Source organism: Cucurbita moschata, unplaced genomic scaffold (genome assembly GCF_002738365.1).
Source record: "Cucurbita moschata cultivar Rifu unplaced genomic scaffold, Cmos_1.0 Cmo_Scf00044, whole genome shotgun sequence".
NCBI classification, from domain to species: domain Eukaryota; kingdom Viridiplantae; phylum Streptophyta; class Magnoliopsida; order Cucurbitales; family Cucurbitaceae; genus Cucurbita; species Cucurbita moschata.
In genome coordinates, this window is record NW_019268560.1 from 8,280 (window position 1) to 35,877 (window position 27,598).

General features: G+C 35.9%; 2 protein-coding genes and 1 pseudogene across 2 annotated transcripts; all 3 read left to right on the plus strand.

Moving 5' to 3' along the window:
• Positions 1-4,314: 4,314 nt before the first annotated feature.
• Positions 4,315-6,049, plus strand: LOC111434296 (exopolygalacturonase-like). Its single transcript, XM_023071710.1, has 4 exons — positions 4,315-4,461; positions 4,545-4,844; positions 5,137-5,655; positions 5,753-6,049. Exons 1-4 carry the CDS (start codon positions 4,315-4,317, stop codon positions 5,996-5,998), a joined length of 1,212 nt encoding a protein of 403 aa, XP_022927478.1. The 3' UTR covers positions 5,999-6,049.
• Positions 6,050-15,099: 9,050 nt separating this feature from the next.
• On the plus strand, positions 15,100-16,834 carry LOC111434295 (exopolygalacturonase-like). Its single transcript, XM_023071709.1, has 4 exons — positions 15,100-15,246; positions 15,330-15,629; positions 15,922-16,440; positions 16,538-16,834. Exons 1-4 carry the CDS (start codon positions 15,100-15,102, stop codon positions 16,781-16,783), a joined length of 1,212 nt encoding a protein of 403 aa, XP_022927477.1. The 3' UTR covers positions 16,784-16,834.
• Positions 16,835-25,660: 8,826 nt separating this feature from the next.
• On the plus strand, positions 25,661-27,321 carry LOC111434022 (annotated as a pseudogene).
• The last annotated feature ends 277 nt before the right edge of the window (positions 27,322-27,598 follow it).

The following is a 27,598-nucleotide window of genomic DNA, read 5'->3' on the forward strand; positions in this document are numbered from 1 at the left end:
AAAAAAAAAAAATTCATAAAATTTGAAAAGTGTATTAAAAACACAATTATAAGAATGCAAATAGACTAAAAAGAAAAAAACAACCCAAACATTGTTAGCTACTCAAGTTTTTAAGCTAAGAACTTGGATAGCAATTACTGCAACACGATCACGAGAAGCAGGCAAGAGGGGGACAAGAGAATGAAACTCAAAAGCTTCATGGAACCTTATGTGAATTCAACTACTGACCTTTTGCATGTACCCGAAGGACCGATTACAATAAGCAAGGTTAAGAAGATGCAAGAAGATTCAAGAGACCTGTACATTGCATCTTTTCAAAGGCTAGCTAATGTACAAGTTGAAACAAAAACTTTTGAGCCCAAAAATCTTTATAGCATTAGCATATCAAATCAAGAAAATAATGAAGTGACAATAAACCCCCCTCGACATTGGAAAGTGATAAGACTTTTACCTTTGTTCGAGAGGAGGTGTTAGATGAAAGTCCATATCGGCTAACTTAGGGAATGATCATGGGTGCATACTTTGCTTGAGGGGAGGTGTTGGATGAAAGTCCACATCAATCCACATCGGCTAATTTAGGGAATGACCATAGGTTTATAATCAGTAAGTAGCCTAATTGTGGACCTATCTTTTTCATAAAAATACCACTACTTTTTCTATCAAAGTTACAACATCAATATCACAACATAGTTCAATAACATGACATAACTTATATTAAAACATAAACATAGCATAACACACGTCAAACAATCATACAACATGACACATGCAGGGGGTCATAAGCATGCGTTATTCTTATAACAAACAAGTCATGCAACCAAGCCAATCGTAAAACTACTTGCTTGGTTGACCTAAGTTGGAGTAAATCTGTAACACCCAAAAAATGAAGTGAATTAGAACCAACAAGACTAAGTCACCCATGTAAGACTCAAAGGATGGAAAGGAGAGAAATTAAAGGATCTCAAGCAAGTCATTCCAATACCTTAACAAGTAATGTTAAGGAGTTGAGATCTATGGAAAAAGGATTGGAAAGGAAAAGCAAGTGAAAAGGGCAAAAAGATCATTTTTTTAATTCCTTACCTGGAAAGAATTTCAAGATGGTCCAGAAGGAAAAAATGACCAACAAGGATGAAGAATATTTAGAAAAATTATAGAGTTTTCAAAGAAAATAATAATAAAATATTCGAAAAGTGGCAAATTACCAAAATACCCCTGGAAGGAAGAGCATCTACCGTGACCATCTGAGCAAAATCTCTCGAACCTCGAATCTCAGCCGTTGGATCTCCTACAAAATTGGATATGATCTAGAAGACGGACAGATCATCACATCCAATAGCTGGTATTCAAAACCAAAGTCGGTGAGGCTCTAATCGGAGTAGATGTTTTCGACAGATATTCCAGAAAATCCAACCGCCAATTCACGACGATTCTGGAGCATGCCCAATTGAAGGAAATCGATTTCATCCTTAAATTGGGGGTAAGTGACGAATCCCTGTCTATGGTATCTTTTCCTTCAAATTGAGAATTATTTAAGCTTCAGAGGATCACGTTGAGTAACTTTGATGGAGGAGCTGAAACGTCGTAGAAAAAGTTATCCAAGAGATCGAAAATCTGACGATTTGGGTAAGTTGCATACGAAGAACGATTTCTCGAAATTAAGGTCCCACGCTCCAAGACGTTCCTCCAAACCAATTCTTGTAGCTTGAGGAAAGGATATGGAAGAGGTTCCATGAAGAAATTGGGCCTTGAAAACCCCTAAAATCGGCTGCCCAACGATGAATCCCCAATTTTAGCTCTGATGAGTAAAATGATTTTGGACGAACTTTGGAGGGGAATATCATATGCTACGATCAACGAAAAGGTATTAAATCAATCCCAAGATCTTCCTTGTAATATCATCTTTAAGTTTTATGAAGAAATCGAGTGGAGAAACGAAGATATCGGAGCTGTGAAAGGCTACTTTCAGACGGCAGCACAAAAGGATGCGCGCGTCTTCTTCCTGTCCAGAGGAAGAAGGCGATGACTTGGCCGGTTCAACTGAATCGGCCAAGTCAGCCTAAAACCCAACCTTCCCTCCGTTTTTTTTTTTCAATTTTAACCTCCTTCGAGATCCATTCTCATGACTTGCCAGCAGGATGTCATGATTATATGATGATGCCACCTATGCACTCATGGGGAGAAAATTAAGGGTGAAGAGTTTTCATGGCTAAAATATGATACATGACATGACAACCTCTAAGGTTTAGTTCCTGAAAACGAAACAAGGAGACATATCCTAGCTCAAGGTCTAGACATGCTCCAAATTACCAACGATTTTCTATAAGGTCTATTTTATATATGACATGAGGATAAGCTCAAGATTCCAAGTTGGTTTGAGTAAGTTTGGAACCTAAACAAAGATGTTACTTAAGAAACGCCTAAAGGAAACACGTCAAGATTCAAGACCCTTCAAGAACCATCTAAGGAGTCCATTATGAATCTATGACCTTCTAGAATAATTATTACAAAGGGTTCATATGATTATGAATGCATGTTACAACTTACGCCTCAAGAAAATAAGAACCTTGGAAACTTACAAGAATAAGAACCAAGAACAAGTTTTAAAACTACCTAGACAAGAAAAATGCTAGGTACCACTCAAAGCTGAGGGACCAATGTCATCAAGTATAATGTATAATGTATGTTATGATTTAAATTTGGTTTGTTTTATTTTGTGAAAAATTTGCCCGTCATTTTAGAGTCATCAAGTCAACCCCATCTTTACACAATCCCAACTAACATTTCATCTTTTGAAGTTGATATCAATGGTTCAATTATATTTTTTTTTGTGCATATTAAACTTGTTTTTCTAGTTTTTCGGTGTTATATGGTTGGCATTGACTTAGAAAATAGATGAATGATATTTATAAAATTATTGTATTTTGAAGTCAATTCGAGCATAATTTAAACGGGATTATTTTTTAATGGGTAACTTGCTTAATAAAAGAAATTATTATATCGAAATTACTTACCATTTACTTTTATGTTATCAAATACAAAATTTTGAATATAGCTTTTTTAAAAAATTCATCATCTTCCATAGTGTCGATATTCTTGTATAAATGAAATTTTGATAGTTTAGATTAAAAAAAATATTAGTTGTATATAAATCTTATAAAATTGTAAATAACTGAATTACAATAATTTAATTTTTTTTATTTTTTATTAAATTAATAAAAATAATCTAAAACTTCAAACTTTTGAATTTTCAAAATTTTCAATAAGCTCCTTAATCTTTAAAAATAAATAATAATAAAATTATCATTAATTTTGGATGAAAACAGTTAGTTAGTACTTTGATTTGAAAATACATTAAACATTTTCAAAAATATCTTTCAACTTTTAAAATATTTTAAAAAGACTCTTAAATTTGAGTAATACCTTTTAAACATGAATGGACTTTTAACTCTAATGGCTGAGCTAGCTATGTATACTTAACAATCTTGACTAGAGTGTGTGGGGGACTGCCTCGCCGTGCCCTGTACCAATGTTAATTGAATTTATGGACACCACCAACCAACAAGTTCGTGTTCCGAATCTATACGCCATCAGATATCTAATTTGAATTTTAAGTTTTACACGACTATAAATATATATATTTTTTCATTTTCATTTCATTAGGTTAGCGTCATTTAAAATCAAATAAAGGTAGACAAAAGAATAGTAGTTGTGGGTAATTAATGAGGGCTAAAATAGTAATTTTGGTCGGGCTTGGATGAGTTTCAACAAAACACCCACATCCCTTGGGGATAAAAGAGACTTAGAAATTATGGTAAATCTAGGTTTCTTTGTGGGGAAGCAGAGAAATACAAATACAAACTTCCAATTCCACCGTTAATTTTAATTCTCTCAAATAAATTAATCCATAATATACACACACACGTACGTACGTATATATAGGCTACTGTTTGTACAAGGCTACCATTAGTTCGTGGCCGTAAAGCTTGTTTCCTTCTATAAAAAGTACTTCGTTTGGTATGACCAATGCCTAGTTTCTTTGAGATTCAACTGTTCGTAGGCGAGTGATAGAGATAGTGCAACACAACCATTGATGAAAAATTTAGCGAAAAAATAAACAACATTTAGTTATCAATTACGTTTGGATTAAGAGAGGGAGATGGAACCATAACTTCGGTTAGGTCCATCCAACTTGATTTCTATTCTTCAATTGGCATTATTAAATACATAAAGGTTCCAAATCTAAAATGAAATATCATTGTCTCTCACTAGTTTTCAAGCAATATACATAAAAATAGAAAAGAAAGCAAGGGCATCATGAGTACGATCCAATCGAGTTTCTTGATTGCTACAATTTTGATGCTATTATTGTTAGATTTTACCGTCGATGTTCAATCTAGTGCCGATGTTGTTTTTCCTTTGAAAAGATATGGTAACATAGTGCCTGGTACTGACATTACTAAGGTAAATATACAGTACGAACAGCAATATTATCACGAGTTGAGTTGATTAATTGTTTGCTAATTTTTGTTACTTGTGACATGTAGGCTTTAGCAAATGCATGGAAGGATGCATGCACGTCCAATCGTTCTAGTGCGATTGTTATTCCGGGAGGGATATTTAATGTAAAGGAAGGGATATTTAAAGGACCTTGTAATAGCCCAATTGACTTTCAACTTGGAGGAACATTGCAGGCACCAAAAAGTCTTCAGGGAAATAATTGGATTACTTTTGAACGTATTGATAGATTGACATTATCAGGTGAAGGAGTTTTTGATGGCCAAGGAAAGGCAGCTTGGAAAAAGAATGATTGTCATAAACGCATAAATTGTGCCCAACTCCCCATTGTAAGCAATATTCCTTCAGCTTTCCTTCTCAATCTCGGGAATCTTGTTGTTTTTAGGCATCTTCTCTAATCTTCTAACATTTTTAATTTGGTAAAGGTTCTTCATTTTCTAGAGGATTATCTTTAACCATTCTAACAAAACAAAAACAAAAAAAAAAAAGAAAAAAAAAAGAAAAAAGCATGTAAAGGAGTGAAATTCTTTATGAGTTTTCGATTTTATTGGGTTCTGTTAAATTTTTTTGGCTTCCTTACTGATGCTCACAAAATATTATTTGATTATACAAAATGTTTAGAGTTTGAGGTTCAACTTCATCACCAATTCAATCGTGAAGAGAATAACGTCACTTGACAGTAAGAACTTCCATATCAACGTCCTCGGCTGCAACAACCTCACATTCCATAATATCAATATAACTGCACCAGAAAACAGTCCCAACACTGATGGAATACACATCGGTCGATCAAATAGGATTGCAATCACAATGTCCAAAATTGCAACAGGAGATGATTGCATTTCTCTTGGAGATGGAAGCAAACAAATTAACATCACCAACGTGACATGTGGGCCAGGACATGGCATAAGCATCGGAAGTCTTGGAAGATACACTAACGAAGAACCCGTTGAAGGTGTCATCGTAAAGAACTGCACGATAATTAACACCACTAATGGTGTCAGGATCAAAACGTGGCCAGCTTCTGCTGCTAGCGGCACCGCCACCAATATGCAGTTTTTGGACATTATAATGGTCAATGTTAGCAACCCTATTCTAATAGACCAAGAGTATTGTCCGTGGAATCAGTGCAATCGGAAGGTATTGATCGCATTCTCAAAGCTTTGATTGATTTTGTCACTATAACTTTCACAAATAAACCACTTACAGAAATTTGTTGTCTCATTTTGATTTTCAGATTCCTTCGAAAATTAAGATTAGTAAAGTGAGCTTTAAGAACATTAGAGGAAGTTGTGCAACTCCAGTGGCAATCAAACTTATTTGCAGCCGTCACTTACCATGTGACGAAGTAAAAGTCGGTGACATTGACCTCACTTACAATGGAATAAAAGGTTCTATTACATCTCAATGCACGAATGTGAGACCCATCATTTCAGGAAAACAGAACCCTAAAATCTGTTCATCTCCTTATGTTGTCCCATGAATTGTTGATTGCCATAGTACTTCAAACTAACCGATAACCTTAATTAAAAGAAGACAGCTCTATCAATTTTAATTTCTCTGTCTTTTGAGTTTCTTTTGTTTACTTTTCGAAATATATATGATGGTCAAATGTTTGAAGGAAGTCTTGTGTCGTCAACAATGTAACGTTTTTAGTACCTCGACATTATAAAATAAAATGGTTTTGCTCTTGGTTTTTTCGTTTTAGATTTGAATTCATAATAAGACAATATAACGGTAAGGACTATTATTCAAAAAACCAGTTACTTCAACAAAAAAAAAAAAACAAAAAAAAAACAAAACAAACTTACATGCTTGCCAAATAAACCCCACAAGTTTGAGTGGAATTTTGAGTGTCAAAATTTGGTTAACTCAAACATGCATGCTTGCCACATAATCCCAAACATTTGAGTCAAATTTTAAGTGTCAAAATTTGGTGATCTCAAATTTACATGAACATGCAAACATGACTCTTTAAATAGAGTGATCATGATACGTGGAAGGTCTTCTTTATCTTGGTGAAAAACCTTGAGAAAAACCTCTCACAAACACTCTCTTCACATATACAAAATCCCTCCCAAGTTTAGTCACTCACCGGATTCCACAATCCCGTTCTAAGGTCGGAGGATAGTGGAGAAGACACTAGTGGTGGTTCGAAACCGGTTCGTGAGGCAAAAGGAGTTTGAACTACAAGAGGTTAGTATTTAAACTCATTAAGTTTTAATACTTATGAACATGGTAGTTATTTACAATAATTGATGTTCTAAAAGTGCCTAAGATCCAAATTGCTTCTGCATGTGTTATATTAACACCATCAATTGGTATCAGAGCAAGTTTTAGGCACTTTATTTACATTAATTTGATCATGGTGGGTACCATTTCATGAATGAAATTTGTGGTTGCTAAAGTGGATGGTTTTGGTTTTGGCATTTTTTTATGCTTCCATTTGATACAATTATTGTAATAAGCCTAACGTGTATGGGCTTTAATGAATGAAGAAAGGTCTGTAATTTTTATGGAGTCATTAGAGTCCATTTTAGGTTGTAATTGATCGAAAATGGAAGAGATAGCAAGCTGAACCGAAGAAGATGGAAGAAGCGGTTCGGGTGTTTTTTCTGTCGTTGGGGACCGATTCAACGTTTTTAAGGGTTGGTTCGCCGAGTTCGTGATCCTCGGGAGCGGCTCAAGTTATTTTTAATTATTAATGTAATAATTTAGTTAATTGCTTGCTTTAAAATGCCAAAACCAACCCACTTTAGTGTATTTAATTAATTATGCATTATGAATGTATGTTTTAATTAAATAGAAAATGTATATGCATAAAGTATGTCATATAGATTTAAAATCCCACCATAGGCTAAGCATGCTTCATGCATTCCAAGTATGTTATAAGTGTTATAATGTATAGTATGCATGTCTTAGGGTTCCATGAGTGATAGATATAAATTGTTATATTATTGCATGGAATGGATGATTATATAAATTGTTATATAAAGCATGTTAGATGCATGTTATAGGTTATTTTCAACGTCATAAAATGAGGTAGACGTTAAAATCTATAATAAAGATAAGTGCATGCTCTCTAAGGGTTAAGAACCGAGCACGATCAATTTTAACAGTTAAAATAGGTCGATGTCTTATAAAATTGCGGTTACGAGAAAGCTCACCTGGCACGATCTTGTCTAAGACTGAAGGTACTTAAGTTGACGGTTTACGGAACACCTACTACCTGGAGATCGGACCAGTACTTGAGCTTAGTTAGCCCAGTTTTATGAGCATGCTTAAGTGATTTAAGATTTAGAAAAATCACCTAGACTTAAGTTATATTTAATTAGCCGGAATATACTTAAGTAATGAGTATACCCAACCATCTAAAATACTTAGTGGGAGGAAAAAGGTGTATAAGATACATCGTTTTCTCTTCACGCTCTCTGTAAAATTCACACAGTGAGATTCATGCTCGGCCTCGTGTCACCCTGGGAGAGTCCTCCATTCGGAAGGTATTTGCATGAGTCAATAACAAGGTGAATTGAGAAAGTATTTATAGTAAGTGGGAGAAAGAAGTTAACACGTCCTATGGTCTCCACCACTAGGTTGCACCGTGAGATTCCCATGTTCCGCCTGCATGTTGCCCTAGAGCAACTACCCATTCGGAGGGTCGTAACATGGGAGTCGGAACAACGCAAACTCCAGAAATGGATAGGATTTCTTAGGTCCATTCCCAACTTTAGCTTTTTCATTCGATAGCGTTGTTGGGACCGATCTCTGAGGTCTGAAATTGGTGGGTCACACTTGCGAAGACTTACTAAGAGTTAGTATATTCTTGACCAAAATAGCGATAACTAAAACACTATAGGAACAAGAGTTATTCTGGAATTAATGTTTAAGTCAAGAATGTCTTGGTTTAGTGAATGAGTGATTGACTGCCCCTCGGTAGCAGTTGCTCTAACTCACTAAAGTATCGTTGCAAATTAATAATGATTTAGGTACATTATTACATTTGCTAAAACTGATTGGATTAAACAGGATTAAGTCAAATCACTAATAGAATTTTCTTTATATCACAGCATGACGAACTCAATAGTACAATTACTCACTTCTGAGAAATTAAACGGCGACAACTACACAACTTGGAAATCAAACCTAAACACAATACTGGTCATTGATGATTTAAAGTTTGTTTTAACTAAGGAGTGTCCTCCAAACCCCAACTCAAATGCAAACCGAACAGTTCGGGATGCATATGACAGATGGATAAAGGCAAATGACAAAGCCCGAGTGTACATTCTAGCCAGCATATCTGATGTTTTGGCTAAGAAACACGATGTTATGGGTACTGCTAAAGAGATTATGGAATCTCTAAAAGGGATGTTTGGACAACCGTCCTTCTCCCTTAGACATGAAGCCATAAAATACATTTACAACTGTCGTATGAAAGAATGGACCTCAGTTAGAGAACATGTCCTAGACATGATGGTCCATTTCAATGTGGCAGAAGAAAATGAAGCGGTCATTGATGAGAAGAGTCAAGTCAGTTTTATCATGATGTCTCTTCCGAAGAGCTTCTTTTAGTTCTGCACCAATGTGGTAATGAACAAAATAGAATATAACTTGACTGCTCTTCTCAATGAGCTACAGACTTATCAGTCCCTCTTAACGAACAAGGGACAAATAGGAGAAGCAAATGTTGCTATCTCCAAGAAATTACTACGAGGATCGTCCTCCAAAAATAACTTTGGACCTTCAACTTCTAAAAGTGTTTTGATGAAGAAGAAGAAAAAAGGGAAAAATAAGATTCCTACTAACCGCAAGAACAAGGTTCAAAAAGCAGATAAAGGAAAATGTTTCCATTGCAACGAAAACGGGCACTGGAAGAGAAACTGCCCAAAATACCTTGCAGAGAAGAAAGCCGAAAAGAGACAAGGTAAATATGATTTACTCGTTGTAGAAATATGTTTAGTAGAGTATGACAACTCAACTTGAATACTAGATTCAGGGGCGACTAATCATATTTGTTCTTTTTACCAGGAAACTAGCTCTTGGAGAATGCTTGCGGACGGCGAGATAACACTCAGGGTTGGAACAGGAGAGGTTGTCTCAGCAAGATCAGTAGGAAATTTAAAGTTGTTTTTTGGAGATAGATTCATTATATTAGATAATGTACTTTTTGTTCCTGGAATGAAAAGAAATCTAATATCCATCTCTTGTTTATTAGAATAGTTGTATAAAGTATCTTTTGAAATCAATGAAGTGTTCATTTGCAAAAGAGGTATTCATATTTGTTCTGCAAAACTAGAAAACAACTTATATATGTTAAAACCGAGCAAAACAAAAGCTATTTTAAATACTGAGATGTTTAAAACAGGTGAAACTCAAAATAAACGACAAAAGATTTCTCCTAATACCTATCTTTGACACGTAAGACTAGGCCACATTAATCTCAATAGGATTGAGAGATTGGTTAAAAGAGGACTTCTAAATAAGTTAGAAGACAATTCTTTACCTCCATGTGAGTCTTGTCTTGAGGGTAAAATGACTAAACGATCATTTTCCGAAAAAGGTTATAGAGCCAAAGAAACCTTAGAACTCGTGCATACAGATCTCTGTGGTCCAATGAATGTCAAAGCACGAGGAGGGTATGAATATTTCATCAGTTTGATTGATGATTATTCAAGGTATGGCTATCTTTACCTAATGCATCACAAGTCCGAAGCTCTTGAAAAATTCAGAGAGTATAAGACTGAGGTTGAGAATCTATTAGGTAAAACTATTAAAACACTTCGATCAGATCGAGGAGGAGAGTACATGGACGGACTTAAGATTTCAGGACTATATGATAGAACATGGAATAAGGTCTCAACTCTCAGCCCCTGGTATGCCTCAACAAAATGGTGTGTATTAGAAAGGAGAAATAGAACTCTATTAGACATGGTTCGGTCTATGATGAGTTTCGCCTAATTACCCGATCCGTTTTGGGGATATGCAGTGGAGACTGCTACATACATTTTGAACATGGTTCCTCCTAAGAGTGTTTCAGAAACACCTTATGAGTTATGGAAAGGGCGTAAAGGTAGTTTACGTCACTTCAGAATTTAGGGATGTCCAGCACATGTGTTTTTGCTAAATCCCTAGAAACTAGAACGTCGTTCAAAACTATGTCTATTCGTAGGATACCCCAAAGAGACGAAAGGTGGTTTGTTTTATGATCTTCAAGAAAATAGAGTGTTTGTATCAACGAACCTACATTCTTAGAGGAAGACCACGTAAGAAATCATCAACCTCATAGCAAACTAGTATTAAGTGAGATTTCTAAAGAAGCTACTGATAAAACAACAAGAGTTGTTGATCAAGCTGGTCCTTCAACCAGAGTTGTTGACGGAGCTGACACTTCTGGTCAATCACATCCTTTTCAAAAGTTGAGAATGCCTCGACGTAGTGGGAGGGTTATAACTCAACCCGATCGTTACTTGGGTTTGGAAGAAACTCAAGTCATCATACCTGATGATGGCGTTGAGGATCCATTGACCTATAAACAGGCAATGAATGATGAAGATAGAGATCAGTGGATTAAAGCCATGAATCTGGAAATGGAGTCAATGTACTTCAATTCAGTCTGGGAACTTGTAGATCAACCAGATGGGGTAAAACCTATTGGTTGCAAATGGATCTATAAGAGGAAACGAGACTAAACCGGTAAGGTACAGACCTTTAAAGCACGACTAGTAGCAAAGGGTTATACCCAAAGAGAGGGGGTGGACTATGAAGAAACCTTCTCTCCTGTTGCTATGCTTAAATCAATTAGAATATTCTTGTCTATTGCCACATTTTATGATTATGAAATTTGGCAAATGGATGTTAAGACAGCTTTTCTAAACGGCAATCTTGAAGAGAGTATCTATATGGCTCAACCAGAGGGGTTCATTGAACAGGATCACGAGCAAAGGGTTTGCAAGCTTAAAAGATCCATTTATGGGTTGAAGCAAGCATCTCGATCCTGGAATATAAAGTTTGATACTGCGATCAAATCTTATGGCTTTAAACAGAACGTTGACGAACCTTGTGTTTATAAAAGGATAGTCAACTCTACAGTAGCTTTCCTGGTGTTGTACGTTGACGATATCCTACTCATTGGAAATGATGTGGGAATTCTGACTGACATTAAGCATTGGCTGGCGACACAATTCCAAATGAAAGATTTGGGAGAGGCTCAGTTTGTTCTTGGAATCCAAATTGTTCGGAATCGCAAGAACAAAACACTAGCATTGTCTCAAGCATCGTACATCGACAAAATGTTGATTCGATATAAGATGCAGGACTCCAAGAAAGGATTATTACCTTTCAGGCATGGAGTTCATTTTTCGAAGGAACAAAGTCCTAAGACACCTCAAGAAGTTGAGGATATGAAACACATTCCCTATGCATCAGCGGTCGGTAGTCTGATGTATGCCATGCTATGTACCCGACCCGACATATGCTATGCTGTGGGAATTGTCAGCAGATATCAGTCCAATCCGGGACGTGCTCATTGGACTGCCGTTAAGAATATCCTCAAATATCTTAGGAGAACGAGGGACTATATGCTAATGTACGGTGCTAAGGATCTGATCCTTACAAGGTACACTGACTCAGATTTTCAGACCGATGTAGATTCGAGGAAATCGACATCAGGATCTGTCTTCACTCTGAACGGAGGAGCAATAATATGGAGAAGCATAAAGCAAGGTTGCATTGCTGATTCCACCATGGAGGCTGAGTATGTTGCTGCTTGTGAAGCAGCGAAAGAATCTGTATGGCTTAGGAAGTTCTTAACTGATTTGGAAGTCGTTCCAAATATGCATCTTCCCGTCACTCTTTATTGTGATAACAGTGGAGCAGTTGCAAATTCAAAAGAACCAAGAAGCCATAAGCGAGGAAAACATATTGAGCGCAAATATCATCTCATAAGGGAGATTGTGCAACGAGGAGATGTGATCGTCACACAGATAGCTTCAGAGCACAACATTGCTGATCCATTTACAAAGCCCCTCACGGCTAAAGTGTTTGAAGGGCACCTAGTGAGTCTAGGACTACGAGTTATGTAATTTAGGGCAAGTGGGAGAAAAGGCATCAGTATGTGATGCCCTAGTTTATTGTATTTCTCTCTACTCAACGTTATAAAACCCAACTAGAGTTTTAGTCCAAGTGGGAATTTGTTGGGTTTTATGTCCTAAAACTCATAGTTTGTAAACAAAGATATATTCTATTCTCAATAAAGTTATTATTGATGTTTATTCAGTAAAAATTGTTATTGAATAAAGTGAACTTTACGATCATTAATCTAAATCCAATAAACTAAGAACACTCTGGCTATAGTATGATTACTTGAACTATATGTAGAGACATAAGAGTGGATCAAGTTCAAGTATATAGTCAAAATGATCTATAGTATAAGGATAAGGCTGAGTACCTTATTCTGGGGACACTATGGATGCGGCCCACTTTTGTATATGATATAAACAATGTGATCACTAAATTGTACATGTGGAGACATGTGAGTGGGGGCGTCCTATGCAATGAGTATTGCATAAGATCGGACCATGAAGAAAACCACTCTCACTTTATAATGTCGTTTACTGTTGAGACTGATTTTCTTTTCATTCGATAACCTAGGTAACTCGGTTTTAATCCTGAGCTAACCATGAACTCCTGTTTATTCGGAATTATCCTTAGATTTGCATGGGTGAGAGTGGCTCTAGTTCGCCGACTCAACAGGCCTCCCATTTCAGGGGTAAGACTGGGTGAATGGCTGGGGACGTGGGGTGCAAGACGGAATTCACTCCTACCCACTTTTAGGGATAGAAGAAAGGTAGTTCCCTTAAGCACTGACTCCAGGTCTTGAACAAGGGGCCCCACCCTCTCATTGGCCTGAGAGGGATTCGGTTTACTGGTTGGACCACAAACCAATTGTTCATTAGAGGATCAGTGAGACATAAGGAACAAGAAGTAACTTCAGGGGTAAAACGGCAAATTGACCCAGCTCTAGTTACGAACAACCTGTGAAGGATCGACTTACTAATCATGGTTATATCAAATGGACAGAAATATATCTATAGTGAGGGGAGTGCAACTACTAGGCTATAGTGGAGTGTCCTAGTAGTTAACGAATGTTGGTTAACCAGGTTAATGAGTTTAACCGGTTAATCTTGGATCGTTGGAGCCCATGATCTATAGGTCCATTAGGTCCCTCTGCTAGCTCATATCGGACTAAACCATAGAACAGTGTGACGAGTGAGTTCGAAGTGTTCGAATTCAAATTAGGGAATATGCGTTACATATATACGATATATTTAACCGCAATTTTGTTTTATTTACGAATTAAACAAAAAGAGAGAATCTGAGATATTTAAATAAGATTTAAATATCTTAATCAATTATGTGTCGGAATTGATTGGGATTGGCATTTGAATTAATATTAAATATTAATTAAATAGTTTAATTAATCATTTAATGTTACTTTAATTTGAAATTCATTATTCAAATTAATTGTTGAATTAAAATGAAGAAAGTCAAAATGTTGACTTTCATCTAATGGAAAAATCCATGTTAGTGGAATTTTGAGGTGTCAAAATTTGGTTTAACCAAACTTGCATGTTTGCCAAATAAACCCCACAAGTTTGAGTGGAATTTTGAGTGTCAAAATTTGGTTAACTCAAACATGCATGCTTGCCACATAATCCCAAACATTTGAGTGGAATTTTAAGTATCAAAATTTGGTGATCTCAAATTTGCATGAACATGCAAATATTACTCTTTAAATAGAGTGATCATGATACATGGAAGGTCTTCTTTATCTTGGTGAAAAACCTTGAGAAAAACCTCTCACAAACACTCTCTTCACATATACAAAATCCCTCCCAAGTTTAGTCACACACCGGATTCCACAATCCCGTTCTAAGGCCGGAGGATAGTGGAGAAGACACTAGTGGTGGTTCAAAACCGGTTCGTGAGGCAAAAGGAGTTTGAACTACAAGAGATTAGTATTTAAACTCATTAAGTTTTAATACTTATGAACATGCTAGTTATTTACAATAATTGATGTTCTAAAAGTGCCTAAGATTCAAATTGCTTCCACATGCGTTATATTAACACCATCACGTATATATATGTATGTATGTATGTATGTATGTATGTATGTATGTATGTATGTATCTATGTATGTATGTATGCATGTATGTATGTATCTCAAGGCTACCATTAGTTCGTGGCCTAAAGCTTGTTTCCTTCTATAAAAAGTACTTCGTTTGGTATGACCAATGCCTAGTTTCTTTTAGATTCAACTGTTCGTAGGCGAGTGAGAGAGATATTGCAACACAACCATTGATGAACAACTTAGCGAAACAAATAAACAACATTTAGTTATCAATTACGTTTGGATTAAGAGAGGGAGATGGAACCATAACTTCGGTTAGTTCCATCCAACTTGATTTCTATTCTTCAATTGGCATTATTAAATACATAAAGGTTCCAAATCTAAAATGAAATATCATTGTCTCTCACTAGTTTTCAAGCAATATACATAAAAATAGAAAAGAAAGCAAGGGCATCATGAGTACGATCCAATCGAGTTTCTTGATTGCTACAATTTTGATGCTATTATTGTTAGATTTTACCGTCGATGCTCAATCTAGTGCCGATGTTGTTTTTCCTTTGAAAAGATATGGTACCATAGTGCCTGGTACTGACATCACGAAGGTAAATATACAGTATGAACAACAATATTATCACGAGTTGAGTTGATTAATTGTTTGCTAATTTTTGTTACTTGTGACATGTAGGCTTTAGCAAATGCATGGAAGGATGCATGCACGTCCAATCGTTCTAGTGCGATTGTTATTCCGGGAGGGATATTTAAAGTAAAGGAAGGGATATTTAAAGGACCTTGTAATAGCCCAATTGACTTTCAACTTGGAGGAACATTGCAGGCACCAAAAAGTCTTCAGGGAAATAATTGGATTACTTTTGAACGTATTGATAGATTGACATTATCAGGTGAAGGAGTTTTTGATGGCCAAGGAAAGGCAGCTTGGAAAAAGAATGATTGCCATAAACGCATAAATTGTGCCCAACTCCCCATTGTAAGCAATATTCCTTCAGCTTTCCTTCTCAATCTCGGGAATCTTGTTGTTTTTAGGCATCTTCTCTAATCTTCTAACATTTTTAATTTGGTAAAGGTTCTTCATTTTCTAGAGGATTATCTTTAACCATTCTAACAAAACCAAAACAAAAAAAAAAAAGGAAAAAAAAAGAAAAAAGCATGTAAAGGAGTGAAATTCTTTATGAGTTTTCGATTTTATTGGGTTCTGTTAAATTTTTTTGGCTTCCTTACTGATGCTCACAAAATATTATTTGATTATACAAAATGTTTAGAGTTTGAGGTTCAACTTCATCACCAATTCAATCGTGAAGAGAATAACGTCACTTGATAGCAAGAACTTCCATATCAACGTCCTCGGCTGCAACAACCTCACATTCCATAATATCAATATAACTGCACCAGAAAACAGTCCCAACACGGATGGAATACACATCGGTCGATCAAATAGGATCGCAATCACAATGTCCAAAATTGCAACAGGAGATGATTGCATTTCTCTTGGAGATGGAAGCAAACAAATTAACATCACCAACGTGACATGTGGGCCAGGACATGGCATAAGCATCGGAAGTCTTGGAAGATACACTAACGAAGAACCCGTTGAAGGTGTCATCGTAAATAACTGCACGATAATTAACACCACTAATGGTGTTAGGATCAAAACGTGGCCAGCTTCTGCTGCTAGCGGCACCGCCACCAATATGCAGTTTTTGGACATTATAATGGTCAATGTTAGCAACCCTATTCTAATAGACCAAGAGTATTGTCCGTGGAATCAGTGCAATCGGAAGGTATTGATCGCATTCTCAAAGCTTTGATTGATTTTGTCACTATAACTTTCACAAATAAACCACTTACAGAAATTTGTTGTCTCATTTTGATTTTCAGATTCCTTCGAAAATTAAGATTAGTAAAGTGAGCTTTAAGAACATTAGAGGAAGTTGTGCAACTCCAGTGGCAATCAAACTTATTTGCAGCCGTCACTTACCATGTGACGAAGTAAAAGTCGGTGATATTGACCTCACTTACAATGGAATAAAAGGTCCTATTACATCTCAATGCACGAATGTGAGACCCATCATTTCAGGAAAACAGAACCCTAAAATCTGTTCATCTCCTTATGTTGTCCCATGAATTGTTGATTGCCATAGTACTTCAAACTAACCGATAACCTTAATTAAAAGAAGACAGCTCTATCCATTTTAATTTCTCTGTCTTTTGAGTTTCTTTTGTTTACTTTTCGAAATATATATGATGGTCAAATGTTTGAAGGAAGTCTTGTGTCGTGAACAATGTAACGTTTTTAGTACCTCGACGTTATAAAATAAAATGGTTTTGCTCTTTGTTTTTTCGTTTTAGATTTGAATTCTGAATAAGACAATATAACGGTAAGGACTATTATTCAAAAAACCAGTTACTTCAACAAAAAAACAAAAAAAAAACAAAACAAATTCTGTAATCATAAAAAATATCTAACTCCCCTCTCCATTGGTAACCCTAAACAAATCATTTACCATTAGAAATTTTGGAGACAAAATGATAAGTCAAATCGAATGTCCTAACTATATTCGTTGGATATCGCACCGATCCATCAATATTGTGAAAGAAGAATTGACACTAGAAGGGACAAATCTAGTGAGTCGTATCCTTAAATCTATCTTTTTCGTCAATGGTGTACATTCGGTTGCAATTTTTAGATCAGTCTTGAAAGACATTAGGTTTTAGATTAGAAAATTAAGCGACAAGTAATCTGTATTCTAGGAATTTACATTTAATATCAAATTATCTAACTATTTATCTCCATTTCTTAACTGTTCTACCATACTTAGCTTCACGAAAAATGTCGCTAATCCTAGAAAAATTAAATATCAAAAGTAGCTAAATGTTCTAGGAGTTTACTCTGCAAGAACTTATAAAAATTGGGGCAAAAAACGACAAAAATCGCAAAAGAAAGAAGATAAAAACAAAACATTGTGTCCATCAATGCTCTGTTTCGTGTTTTTCAGTCTTAAGATATTTGTTCCTCGCGAGTTGAGCTTGGTGGAGTTGAGATATTTTCTTCGACCTAACTCAATTATTTGGATCATAAACTTATTCAACCCCAAAAACCGTGGTTAAATAATTAAATCTTTTGATTTTTATGTTTAGAATGATATCTAAGAAGAAGAATGGATACGAAGCTTTTTGGAAATGGCAAATGGTGCCCCATGTTGAAGCTTTAGACCGGAATTTGAAACTTGGATCCGGCAACTGATTCCCTAGACATTCCTCTGCATCACTGTGATATGGCTACATTACCAACTTGTCATGAATTGCTTCTAGGAGTGAAATTTGTCGGCACAAATCAACACGGTTCCTTTTAGCATTTTTTTTCCCTTAGTCTGATGTTTCCTAAGATGTAAACTCGTACCTAGAATTTGGACCGGGATTTGTAATCCAGATTTGGCACCCGATGGCCCCCACAAATCCCTTTGCATCTTCAATGATATGGTCATATTATTTACTTGTTTTGAATTGCCTCTAAGAATAAAAAATATACCTAAAAATCACATTACCTATTTTTGGTGGCTCAACCCTGAGATTCAAAAGTTAGGCATGTTTAGTTTGGAGCAATCTTATGTTAGGCGACCTCTTGAAATTCCTTCTAAATCTCGTGCATCTTGTTGTTCTTAGATGTCTTCTCTAATTTTCTAACATTTATAATTTGGTAAACGTTCTTCATTTTCTAGAGGATAATCTTTAACCATTCTAACAAAAAAAAAATGTTGGGCGCCGGAAGCGGAACTACTGTACTCACAACACCAATGAACAAAATTACACAAAGAGACACCAATATATTTACGTGGTTCGGAGATAAGAAGTTCTTTTACATCCACGGACCAATCACTAAAAAACCCAAGTGTTACAAGTGAATACCTCACTATCACACTACCAAGACTCTCACCAATGTGTCACTCAACAAATACGATGTGACACCCAAAACTCTCCCAAATACCGATACCACTTGTTAGGAATGGATATCCAGAATGGAGAGCAATCACTAATAAACCAAGTGTTACAAGTGAATACCTCACTATCACACTACAAAGACTCTCACCAATGTTTCACTCAACAAATACGATGTGACACCCAAAACTCTCCCAAATTCCGATACCACTTGTTAGGAATGGATATCCAGAATGGAGAGAAATCACTAATAAACCAAGTGTTACAAGTGAATACCTCACTATCACACTACAAAGACTCTCACCAATGTGTCACTCAACAAATATGATGTGAACCCAAAACTCTCCCAAATTCTCACCAGTGTGTCACTCAACAAATACGATTTGACACCCAAAACTCTCCCAAATCCCGATACCACTTGTTAGGAGTGGATATTCCGAATGGAGGGAGAACTCTCTCATTATATAGCATTACAGAATCAAATCTCCGACTGAGACTAAATCTAATCCAAATAACATCCAAATAACCAATCAAATCTAATACAAATAACCAAGGTTATCAAATCTAATCCAAATAACCAAGTTATCAAATCTAATCCAAATAACCAAGTTATCAAATCTAATCCAAATAACCTAGTTATCAAATCTAATCCAAATAACCTAGGTTATCAAATCTAATCCAAATAACCTAACCAAATCAAATCAAAACTTTTGACAATTTACAACAATCTCCACCTTGTCATAAGATCTCCAAATCAAATCAAAACTTATGACAATTTACCACAAAAAAATCATGTAAAGAAGTGAAATTCTTTTTGAGTTTTCGATTTTATTGGGTTCTGTTAAAATTTTTGGCTTCATTACTGACGCTCACAAAATATTAATGATGAGTGTGAATGTGCACAGTATGATGATGAGTGCGAATGCACACAGATGAGGGTGTTCATGAGGCGCAAGACACTATGGGGTTCCACTGACCTCTGGATGTCGCTACAAATTAGCTTGACCAGAGGATCTAGGGGAGTGTGAGCACCCTGAGGATTCACACTCACATGTATGAGTCGTGTGTAGGGACGTACTACACATCTAATTTGTCTGAGACTAGAGGCCAATCCTATGATGTTAGAGATAGGCCTCTAAATCATTATTGAATGTGTTTGCATTTTTATGACCCTATAATGGGGCCACTTATGGAGCATTTTTTGAAATACTCAGGCTGTGTGTCATATCAATTTTTGGGGAAAGGGTAGATTTATATTTAACTTTCAAGGTTTAGGTTAGAATAAGCTGTTATGTATAGGTTTAGGTTAGAATGAGCGGTTATGCATTTCATTGTTTTAAATTATTTTGTATTGCTTTTATTTTCTCTCAATTTCAGTATTTTGTATTCAAACACCTAATACCATGGTTGTGTTTTCCAGAGAAGAAGTTGTAAGCATTTTTCAAAGTTTATGTTATAAATGATGTTCATGAAAGAGTTATATTTTCGCATTATAGACGAGCATGAGACGTTAGTAGCGACTCTAAGTATGTGAAAATTTAGGGTCGTTACACTCAAGCTTTGTTCTTTTGTTGGACATGAACACACACAACACATCCAAAAATTTTGAAATGTGAAACTGGGGGCTTATGTCCGCTCCAAGCTTCTTCTGAAGCCATATGCCTCACGGCTAGAGTGGGACTTCTATTGATAATATGAACCGTCCAGCTTCCTACTTTCGCCCAGAAAGCTTTTATTTCCTTTTTTTTTTTTTTTGTCAGCATGCATCTAACCATATTCATAATTGTCCACTTTTTTCTTTCTGCCACACCGTTTTCTTGCGAAGTATAAGCCGTTGTCAGCTACTGAATTCTTTGAATGTGAATTCACCACATCGATCAGTTCTCAAGCCCTTCAAGTATATACAAATTTCTTTTTCAACCATACTCTTAAATCTTTTAAAAATTGAGAATGCTTTTGATTTTTTAGCTAAGAAGAAACTCCAAGTTTTTCGACTGAAATCATCGATACAACTGATAAAATACCTCTTGTTGCTATTGGAGATGGGCGTGATCGGTCCGCATATGTCAGCATGTATAAGTTGAAGAATTTGAGATGCTCTTCATGTGCTTTCTTTAGGAAACGAATCTCTTTGTTGTTTTCCTATCAAACAACCTTCACATACTTTTGAGGGAGCTTTAAGGACTGTCAATCCTTGCACCATGTCCCCTTCAAGTGTTTTTAGTCCTCCAAAACTTAGATGCCCATATCGACAATGTCATGTTCTTGCGGGATCTTCTGTAATAGCATTGAAGCAGGATTGTTTCTTTGGTAGAGATTGAACAAATAGAGTAAACATTATATTTGATGTCATTGAAGTCTCTACAATCAACGCTTTGTCAGGATGATAAATCCTACATCCTCCTTTTTGTATAAGAATTGCAAGACTTTTATATTGTAGCTATCCGATGCTCAGCAAGTTGTCCTTCAAGTCTGGTACATAAATACCTCGGTGATTACTTGCACAATCTCATTTACTTTAAACTTTACATTTCCTTTGCTCATCACAGCCATGCTTAAGTTGTCACCCAGCTTCACAGTTTGTCGAAAATTCTCATCAATATGATAGGAAAGTTCTTTCTTTCTACACATGTGGTTGCTGCATCCAGAGTCAAGAAACCAAATGTTTTTCTTTTTAACTTTCTTCTCATCCACATAGGCCATTAATAGCATCTCTTCATTTTGCATAATTTGCTCTGTCATTCTCCCTTCTAGGACACTCATATTGGTAATGTCCTAATCCATGGCAGTTGTAACATTCCACCGTTGATCTGTCAAAGCTTTGTCCACCTCGTCCTCGAAAGCCACCACGTCCTCTTTCTCTTCTACCAAAACTTCCATCATGTGTGACTTCTAGAGCAATTCTTCCTCACAAACATGGACATTCATGTGTTGCTCTTGCACTAAGAGACTACTTTGTAACTCATCGATGGATAAGAAATCCAAATCATTAGACTCCTCAATCAAGGAAACAATACAGTCGAACTTAGAAGTCATAGATCTTAGGATCTTTTCTATGATATCAATGTCTACCATCTTCTCCCGGTGAATTTTCTTTCTATTAGAAATTATGAGAGTTCGAGCAAAGTAGTCTGACACTAATTCTCTCGTCATTTTGTGAATAACTTTTCACTCTTTGCGAAAAGCTTGTAATTGTACACGTTTGACTCGAGTTGTTCCCTGGTACTTCTGTCTCAAGGAGTCCAAAATATCTTTGGTTGTGTCTGTCTTCATAATGGATTCTAGAGTTGGACGATTTATGGCTTGGAAGAGATAGTTTTTGGCTTTTAAATCCTCCATTTTAAGATCTCCAACTGCTTTATTTATCCCTATGAAAGAACTTCTCCTTGTGCTGCTGCAGAAATTCCTTCTCCACCACGCTCCAATATTCTTTTGATCTGAGAAGGTTTTTCATCATCATAGACCAGTGATCATAATACCCATCCAACTTTGGAAGCAATGGCTGCATAAAATTACTCGTCGTCACCATATCACTCCTCTTATCTGCTACTTTTCAAGGTATGCATATCGTCATATCACTCCTCTTATTCTGAAAAGGTTGCTACTTTTCAAGGTATGCCAAGTCGCCATATCACTCCTCCTATCCTGAATTTCAAGGTAAGTAGACTTTGTTACCAAATGTTAAATAAAGGAGAAAACTAAATTCAATATACAATCAAAGTTCTGTTCTTTGATAAACCCTAACCACTATGTAAATAGTTTTACAAGGCCATGGAAAAAGAGAAGAGAAAAGTTGGATAATAAATAGTAACCGCTAACTAACTAATCAAATCACAACTTCCTAAACAATCACAAACTAAATCTTTTAATGGGGGAAGAGATATATTCTATTTGAAAGGTTATGATAAAATCTCTACGATCTTTAATCTTTGTATAGGCCCGTTGGAACATACTTCATGACCATGCATGCATGCATGTACTAAATATTAAATCTACCTAAACTATCGCCATGGTCATATATGAATAACTCGATACATGTCACTACCAAATGAATCTAACTCTCAAGACTCTTCAATTATTAACTAAATACATGGATCTCTCGTGTACATGTATCTCACGAATTCATGTAAGCATAAATGTATGAAACAAGTTGAACATCTAGATAGTTAATTTTATCATTCAACCAACACCAGGGACTAAAAATTGAAATATGTTAAAGTACACAGAGTTAAATTCAACCAACACCAGGGACTAAAAATTGAAATCTGTATGGCTTAGGAAGTTCTTAACAGATTTGGAAGTCGTTCCAAATATGCATCTTCCCGTCACTCTTTATTGTGATAACAGTGGAGCAGTTGCAAATTCAAAAGAACCAAGAAGCCATAAGCGAGGAAAACATATGGAGCGCAAATATCGTCTCATAAGGGAGATTGTGCAACGAGGAGATGTGATCGTCACACAGATAGCTTCAGAGCACAACATTGCTGATCCATTTACAAAGCCCCTCACGGCTAAAGTGTTTGAAGGGCACCTTGTGAGTCTAGGACTACGAGTTATGTAATCTAGGGCAAGTGGGAGAAAAGGCATGAGTATGTGATGGCCTAGTTTATTGTATTTCTCTCTACTCAACGTTATAAAACCCCACTAGAGTTTTAGTCCAAGTGGGAGTTTGTTGGGTTTTATGTCCTAAAACTCATAGTTTGTAAACAAAGATATATTCTATTCTCAATAAAGTTATTATTGATGTTTATTCAGTAAAAATTGTTATTGAATAAAGAGAACTTTACGATCATTAATCTAAATCCAATAAACTAAGAACACTCTGGCTATAGTATGATTACTTGAACTATATGTAGAGACATAAGAGTGGATTATGTTCAAGTATATAGTCAAAATGATCTATAGTATAAGGATAAGGCTGAGTACCTTATTCTGGGGACACTATGGATGCGGCCCACTTTTGTATATGATATAAACAATGTGATCACTAAATTGTACATGTGGAGACATGTGAGTGGGGGCGTCCTATGCAATGAGTATTGCATAAGATCGGACCATGAAGAAAACCACTCTCACTTTATAATGTCGTTTACTGTTGAGACTGATTTTCTTTTCATTCGATAACCTAGGTAACTCGGTTTTAATCCTGAGCTAACCATGAACTCCTGTTTATTTGGAATTATCCTTAGATTTGCATGGGTGAGAGTGGCTCTAGTTCGCCGACTCAACAGGCCTCCCATTTCAGGGGTAAGACTGGGTGAATGGCTGGGGACGTGGGGTGCAAGACAGAATTCACTCCTAGCCACTTTTAGGGATAGAAGAAAGGTAGTTCCCTTAAGCACTGACTCTAGGTCTTGAACAAGGGGCCCCACCCTCTCATTGGCCTGAGAGGGATTCGGTTTACTGGTTGGACCACAAACCAATTGTTCATTAGAGGATCAGTGAGACATAAGGAACAAGAAGTAACTTCAAGGGTAAAACGGCAAATTGACCTAGCTCTAGTTACGAACAACCTGTGAAGGATCGACTTACTAATCATGATTATATCAGATGGACATAAATATATCTATAGTGAGGGGAGTGCAACTACTAGGCTATAGTGGAGTGTCCTAGTAGTTAACGAATGTTGGTTAATGAGTTTAACTGGTTAATCTTGGATCGTTGGAGCCCATGATCTATAGGTCCATTAAGTCCCTCTGCTAGCTCATATCGGACTAAACCATAGAACAGTGTGACGAGTAAGTTCGAAGTGTTCGAATTCAAATTAGGGAATATGCGTTACATATATATACAATATATTTAACCGCAATTTTGTTTTATTTACGAATTAAATAAAAAGAGAGAATCTGAGATATTTAAATAAGATTTAAATATCTTAATCAATTATGTGTCGGAATTGATTGGGATTGGCATTTGAATTAATATTAAATATTAATTAAATAGTTTAATTAATCATTGAATGTTACTTTAATTTTGAAATTCATTATTCAAATTAATTGTTGAATTAATATGAAGAAAGTCAAAATGTTGACTTTCATCTAATGGAAAAATCCATGTTAGTGGAATTTTGAGGTGTCAAAATTTGGTTTAACCAAACTTACATGCTTGCCAAATAAACCCCACAAGTTTGAGTGGAAATTTGAGTGTCAAAATTTGGTTAACTCAAACATGCATGCTTGCCACATAATCCCAAACATTTGAGTGGAATTTTAAGTAAAAAAATTTGGTGATCTCAAATTTGCATGAACATGCAAACATGACTCTTTAAATAGAGTGATCATGATACATGGAAGGTCTTCTTTATCTTGGTGAAAAACCTTGAGAAAAACCTCTCACAAACACTCTCTTCACATATACAAAATCCCTCCCAAGTTTAGTCACACACCGGATTCCACAATCCCGTTCTAAGGCCGGAGGATAGTGGAGAAGACACTAGTGGTGGTTCAAAACCGGTTCGTGAGGCAAAAGGAGTTTGAACTACAAGAGATTAGTATTTAAACTCATTAAGTTTTAATACTTATGAACATGCTAGTTATTTACAATAATTGATGTTCTAAAAGTGCCTAAGATCCAAATTGCTTCCGCATGTGTTATATTAACACCATCACGTATATATATATATATATATATATATGTGTGTATGTATGTATGTATGTATGTATGTATGTATGTATCTATGTATGTATCTATGTATGTATGTATCTCAAGGCTACCATTAGTTCGTGGCCTAAAGCTTGTTTCCTTCTATAAAAAGTACTTCGTTTGGTATGACCAATGCCTAGTTTCTTTTAGATTCAATTGTTCGTAGGCGAGTGAGAGAGATATTGCAACACAACCATTGATGAACAACTTAGCGAAACAATAAACAACATTTAGTTATCAATTACGTTTGGATTAAGAGAGGGAGATGGAACCATAACTTCGGTTAGTTCCATCCAACTTGATTTCTATTCTTCAATTGGCATTATTAAATACATAAAGGTTCCAAATCTAAAATGAAATATCATTGTCTCTCACTAGTTTTCAAGCAATATACATAAAAATAGAAAAGAAAGCAAGGGCATCATGAGTACGAAACAATCGAGTTTCTTGATTGCTACAGTTTTGATGCTATTATTGTTAGATTTTACCGTCGATGCTCAATCTAGTGCCGATGTTGTTTTTCCTTTGAAAAGATATGGTAACATAGTGCCTGGTACTGACATCACGAAGGTAAATATACAGTATGAACAGCAATATTATCACGAGTTGAGTTGATCAATTGTTTGCTAATTTTTGTTACTTGTGACATGTAGGCTTTAGCAAATGCATGGAAGGATGCATGCACGTCCAATCGTTCTAGTGTGATTGTTATTCCGGGAGGGATATTTAAAGTAAAGGAAGGGATATTTAAAGGACCTTGTAATAGCCCAATTGACTTTCAACTTGGAGGAACATTGCAGGCACCAAAAAGTCTTCAGGGAAATAATTGGATTACTTTTGAACGTATTGATAGATTGACATTATCAGGTGAAGGAGTTTTTGATGGCCAAGGAAAGGCAGCTTGGAAAAAGAATGATTGCCTTTTAACAATATTTTAACATTATCATTGTAAGCAATATTCCTTCAGCTTTCCTTCTCAATCTCGGGAATCTTGTTGTTTTTAGGCATCTTCTCTAATCTTCTAACATTTTTAATTTGGTAAACGTTCTTCATTTTCTAGAGGATTATCTTTAACCATTCTAACAAAAAAAGAAAAAAAAAAAAAAGAAAAAAGCATGTAAAGGAGTGAAATTCTTTATGAGTTTTCGATTTTATTGGGTTCTGTTAAATTTTTTTGGCTTCCTTTGCTCACAAAATATTATTTGATTATACAAAATGTTTAGAGTTTGAGGTTCAACTTCATCACCAATTCAATCGTGAAGAGAATAACGTCACTTGATAGCAAGAACTTCCATATCAACGTCCTCGGCGGCAACAACCTCACTTCCATGATATCAATATAACTGCACCAGAAAACAGTCCCAACACTGATGGAATACACATCGGTCGATCAAATAGGATCGCAATCACAATGTCCAAAATTGCAACAGGAGATGATTGCATTTCTCTTGGAGATGGAAGCAAACAAATTAACATCACCAACGTGACATGTGGGCCAGGACATGGCATAAGCATCGGAAGTCTTGGAAGATACACTAACGAAGAACCCGTTGAAGGTGTCATCGTAAATAACTGCACGATAATTAACACCACTAATGGTGTCAGGATCAAAACGTGGCCAGCTTCTGCTGCTAGCGGCACCGCCACCAATATGCAGTTTTTGGACATTATAATGGTCAATGTTAGCAACCCTATTCTAATAGACCAAGAGTATTGTCCGTGGAATCAGTGCAATCGGAAGGTATTGATCGCATTCTCAAAGCTTTGATTGATTTTGTCACTATAACTTTCACAAATAAACCACTTACAGAAATTTGTTGTCTCATTTTGATTTTAAGATTCCTTCGAAAATTAAGATTAGTAAAGTGAGCTTTAAGAACATTAGAGGAAGTTGTGCAACTCCAGTAGCAATCAAACTTATTTGCAGCCGTCACTTACCATGTGACGAAGTAAAAGTCGGTGACATTGACCTCACTTACAATGGAATAAAAGGTCCTATTACATCTCAATGCACGAATGTGAGACCCATCATTTCAGGAAAACAGAACCCTAAAATCTGTTCATCTTCTTATGTTGTCCCATGAATTGTTGATTGCCATAGTACTTCAAACTAACCGATAACCTTAATTAAAAGAAGACAGCTCTATCCATTTTAATTTCTCTGTCTTTTGAGTTTCTTTTGTTTACTTTTCGAAATATATATGATGGTCAAATGTTTGAAGGAAGTCTTGTGTCGTGAACAATGTAACGTTTTTAGTACCTCGACGTTATAAAATAAAATGGTTTTGCTCTTTGTTTTTTCGTTTTAGATTTGAATTCTGAATAAGACAATATAACGGTAAGGACTATTATTCAAAAAAC